Genomic DNA, 5,000 nt, shown 5'->3' with positions numbered 1-5,000 from the left:
CAGTCTATATCAAAATGTCATTTACAACGCTTGAAAATCATTCTCAGTTGTTATGTGGCCGTGATTTTGCAAATGAAAGACTCTTGCTCTGCCAATTTGACGTTTAGAGCTCATAATTAACAAAATTAAACAAAATTACCTAAAATAGCGTGACCTAGCCCCTTTTGGTGTGCAAGACTAAGCTGTGTCAGCTTGACAGTGAACCTGGTTTGACAGCTTGCCAAACTCCCTCAAATCTTCTGCTGTTTAATTCAGTGTCATAAAGCATCTAAAGAAGATTCGAAAGATTCGAACTCTCATGCACGGCTGCTTTCCAGACCATGCCCTGCCATCACTCACTTATTAGGAAGCTTAAGAAACGACGATGGCGCCTGCGCAAAACGTCACTTCAAGATAGAACGTTACTCTTTTGTAACGATTATTCCAGTTTGTTTACGATGTACAACGAGAGAGAACTATCCTGGCCATAACTCAGTGGTAGGAGCGGTTTTGAGGTAAGGATAGAGAATGCACGATTCACTGTCATATCGAAATCTTAAATTTCGTTAGTGTATGACGTTGTCGTTTGTACATGTACAGTACGTCAACGAAATGTGCTAAAATGCACGCAACACTTGCTGCAAGCGTATTTTTCCCCTTCTAAAGGCTGGTTTTCACTTGCGACGGAGTCGGAGTCGTAATCAGGAGCGCAGAGCGATACGATGTAGTGAAAATCAAACTGTCGGAGTTGGAAGCAGAATACCGATTCCGCTTATGACTCTGTCGCATACGATCCAGTGAAAACTGCATTGTCGGAGTAGGAAGCAGAGGCGCAAGAATAAACCAATCACAATGCCCGATTCCAAGTATTGTGATTGGTTGGTTTTTCCGCTTCTGCTTCCGACTCCGACAATCCAGTTTTTACTGGATCATAAGCGACGGAGCCATAAGCGGACCCCGACTCCGATCTTTGATTTTCACTGGGTCATAAGCGCTCTTAGCGCTCTCAGCCACGACTCCGACTCCGTCGCTAGTGAAAACCAGCCTTAACCAATAACATTTTTTTCTTTCTGGCGTTGTCGTCCATATTATTTTTGAACAGTGAACAAAACAATCGAAAACTAACTCTAAAAACGTTTTCGGCAGTCAGTAAAATCAGAAGTCCATAATATAACCCAGAAGTCTCGGTCTGCGATGGAATGCGGCCCATCAGTTTATTGTCTTATCTGTTTGTGTTCGAGCAGAATGCATTCTAATTGAGTCAGTCTCGCGGGATGTAACCCGGGTATTTCAGCCTTTGGACGTTATCTTGTTGTGACACAAATAACCTCGACCTCATGTGATAGTGTTGCGGCTTGCGTCTTGTTGGTTTGGGATTAATGGATGGGTGACTTTCCGGCAATATCCCGTGCTGTACACGCTGGCAAGTCACGCTGTTTGGCTTTAGGCTACTGATCACCAACAAAACTGATATTGCATTTTACTATCACCCAACTAGTGGACTAATGCAAATCCTGCATTTTGATTGGCTACACTACTAGAGGACTATTAGTAATAGTCCACAAGTAGCGAAAAGCGCGACGCTTTCTTTCGTTTTATCCGCCCAACTAAATATTTCTTCAACTTGAATTTGCCAACTTTGTTATTACTTTTTCTGTCCGACTAGTTGGGTAATACTAAAACAATTAGACGCTTCGTCCTCAAGAGCCACGGGTCAATAGCTTCGCCTCATGGGCTATTGACCCGTAGCCCTTGCTACGGGTCTAATTGTTAAATAACACGTGTTCCATAATTATTGTTTTTAATCAAACTATTAGCGCGATAACAGTCAAAATACTTATAGCGTGATGCCTTCATTACTTAACAAATACTACGTTGATGAGCTCACGACACTCGAAAAGGGTACAAAACGATTTCCCCCAAAATATACACTTAGTTTCAAATGCTCCGTCGATGACGAAACAGGAATCGAACGCACCTCGCTAATATTTGATTTCTGCTAGCTTTGGAACGGCTTTTGCTAGACGTTTGTAGGAGGAAAAAAAACGTGACGGTATTGTGTTTCTTGCGTGATCCATGATTTTGCATCATTTTTAAGCACGAGCAATCCCTCGTGCGGTTACTTGATTGCCGATCAATCAGAGGCGTTATGGTCATCAAGCCTGATCTGATTGGCGATAATTTGGTGGGACCCGTATTCTAAATTTAGATAATACAGTAAACTGACGGTTCAAGGCCAAATGAGGCAGTTCGACATCTCTGGGTGATGGGCTTCTCGTGAAATATAAAGGTTCATTGAGAAATGAGAAATTGCAGTTACTTTTTGCCCGGGGGGCGGGACTCCGATATAAAAAAAGGAGGGATGCTCGTCGGAAATTTTAGATTAAACCCCTAAAGGAGACCAGTCAGGGCGTGGCCAAGGCTTTTTTGATCCGTAAAAGAGGCCTTTCAACTACAGGCTATATGAATCAGTGAAGTAAATAAAAAGAGTTAAAAATACACACAGAAAATATACATTTTTATATTACTTCGTGCACAACCATAAAAGAGACCTTCACAGCTACATATGATGGCGTTTTTCGCAGAACACCCTAAGTGAGACCAAAATCCAAAATTTACCTCCCCTTTTTATATGGGAGTCCCCCCGGGACTTTTTGTCCCCCTTACAAACTCCTATACCCTTCTCCGATAAAACACTGAGGCTTTTGGGGGATTCAAAAGTTAGGAAGCTTTCCATTTGACAGAACTGACCGACCAGACCGGGCATTTGGAAGGACTAACTCACCAACGCCTTCAAATTAACACACTTCGAAGATGCTATATACTCCTCCAGAACAATGAAAATGCGAGGGATTATCATGCAAGTGTTCCTTCAAATTGTTGCATTTTCTTTGGAAACTGACGGGTCTGACAGGCCAGCTTTGAAATTTTTTTTTTTGAATTGGAATTGGAATTGGAATTGGAATTGGAATTTATTTACCCACGGAACACCTTAAGAGCGCTCAGGAGCTCGTTCAACATGTGTCCATGTATTTCGGATCGAATTGGAATTTGGCAGTGTTGGTTTTTGAGGAGAGGGGAACACCGGAGAAAAATCTCTTGGAGCAAGTAGAGAACCAACAACAAACTCAACCCACACATGAATTAATATTTCCTCTAGTTAATGTAGTCCCGGAGGCCATTCTTATAACTCAGTTACTAAATAATGGACTTTCTATTACTGAGCTTGCTTTAAAATGGTGTCCTTATTAAAGTTATTATTGATAGCAAGTCTCTGGGTTTTTTTTAGTGCATGAATGACCGGCCACACATCATGAACAAGAATGAAGCATTTGTGGATGAATCAGTTTTCTCTTTCCTCTGCTTTTTGGCTCATCAGTCGTTTAACCTATTTCCAAAATGTGGTTTATATATTTATGTTAATCGCTACGATTATTAACTCAAGAGCTAGATAACCTTTTCATAAGAATCGGTTTAAAAGTCACATTAAATTACATACTCTTTATTTTAATATAAAGTTTAACGCTCCAAGGCACTTCACGTATATTAATTCACCATTTCAACTCTAGCTGTCATTGTTTGAAAATGTACATTTGAAAACATTCACAAATGACGGATTGCATCTCAATTAGCCAAATTTTAGTTCTTAGTAAAATCTCATAATGTCGTACTTTCATTTAAAACAAATCAGAACTCCTTTTTTTAAAAAATAAAATTCCGTTGCCTGTTTACTCACAAAACAAGTAAACAGAATAGTTGACTGCGCGCAAACAGCAATCTTTGTAACAAGTTTGGACTACAAACTTTAAATAAATAGATCTCTTGCTATTGAGATGCGCACGGACCTTTCTGGTCTGTTCGAGATGTCGTGCTGATTTCGGTGAAACTTAAAAACGAGAACCCGCAGCATAGGCACAATACTGTTCGAAGAACAATTATGGACTAAACGTAAACAAAAACAAGTTCTTTGACCATAACTGGATTAACATTATGCTAAATTTTTACAGATTATTTGCGTGAAATCTAGCGTAATTTTCAGCTGTTTCTTCTCTATGCTATGGCACTAACCTTGCAGGAAGTCCATGAACGAATGCAGAAGTTACAAACATTATAAATAGGGTTCGCGTTCTCAAGGCGAAATATAGTTCCATGTTATAAAGAGCTAGACGTTTAGTACTTGCATTACTCTGCTTCGTAACAAAGGCGCAGACAGTACGAGCAGAACAAAGCTTGTCAAAGGGTAATACGGCCCTTATTAACACGGGAAGAAGCTATCTGCTGGCTAATACTCGATGCATGTCTCATATCTTGACCATGTCTATCGAACTGAAGTTATATTTTTACCTCGCGCTCCTGATTGGTTGACAAACTAAACATTTTTTTTTACCTTTACTGGAAAGCAGGTGTAAATTGCTTCAAGTATATTTAATTAAATTTCACTTTGTGAGAGCGTTCTCAGTAATGGTCTATTGAAACTCTTTTTCGGGAAAACGAGGACCAGAAACAATGCAAACAATGCTAGAAGCCGATGGTATCAAAAGTTGACGATGTGGCAAGAATTGATCTAAATGATTTGATTTCTCGTTTTTCTAGTCAAAACTGACGTATAACGAGATATTTCTATAGTTAATAATTCAATAGTCTTATCAATTAGACTGATGAGCACACTTTCGGCAAGTAACATGTCCTTTCAGCGCTAGCGACCATCAGGAAGTGTCTTTCCAGTTGGAATCTTTACTAAACATATGCATAATGCTTTCTATCCAACTGAAATACATTTGACTATCACTCATAATCGATTCGTATTGTCAGGGAATTTTCCTTTTTTGTTCGATTACATCAAACGCTCTTGGCGTGAATGCAACAAATTTGAACTTTCGCATCATCCAAGCACTACGATGCAATGTTAGTACGCAAATGCAAGTGACCAGTGAATTTTAGTCTCTCGTTCAAGTCAGTTTCTGAAAATCCTTCGACGGTATTAAGAAAGCCGGGGCTTTGCCGCTAATGTAGGTACACTG

General features: G+C 39.9%; 1 protein-coding gene across 1 annotated transcript in view; it reads right to left on the bottom strand.

Annotated features, from left to right (window-relative positions):
- Window positions 1-4,203, bottom strand: part of LOC138006825 (glycine receptor subunit alphaZ1-like) — an 18,278-nt gene extending 14,075 nt beyond the window's left edge. The window contains exon 1 of the mRNA XM_068853413.1: window positions 4,048-4,203. Within this exon, the coding sequence (XP_068709514.1) occupies window positions 4,048-4,130 (83 nt within the window). The 5' untranslated portion in view covers window positions 4,131-4,203. The remainder of the gene's footprint in view (window positions 1-4,047) is intronic.
- Window positions 4,204-5,000: the final 797 nt, after the last annotated feature.

The sequence above is a fragment of the Montipora foliosa genome, chromosome 6 (genome assembly GCF_036669935.1).
Source record: "Montipora foliosa isolate CH-2021 chromosome 6, ASM3666993v2, whole genome shotgun sequence".
In the NCBI taxonomy this organism is placed as follows: domain Eukaryota; kingdom Metazoa; phylum Cnidaria; class Anthozoa; order Scleractinia; family Acroporidae; genus Montipora; species Montipora foliosa.
The sequence above is the reverse complement of the archived record's forward strand: the minus strand, read 5'-3'. Positions and strand labels throughout refer to the sequence as shown.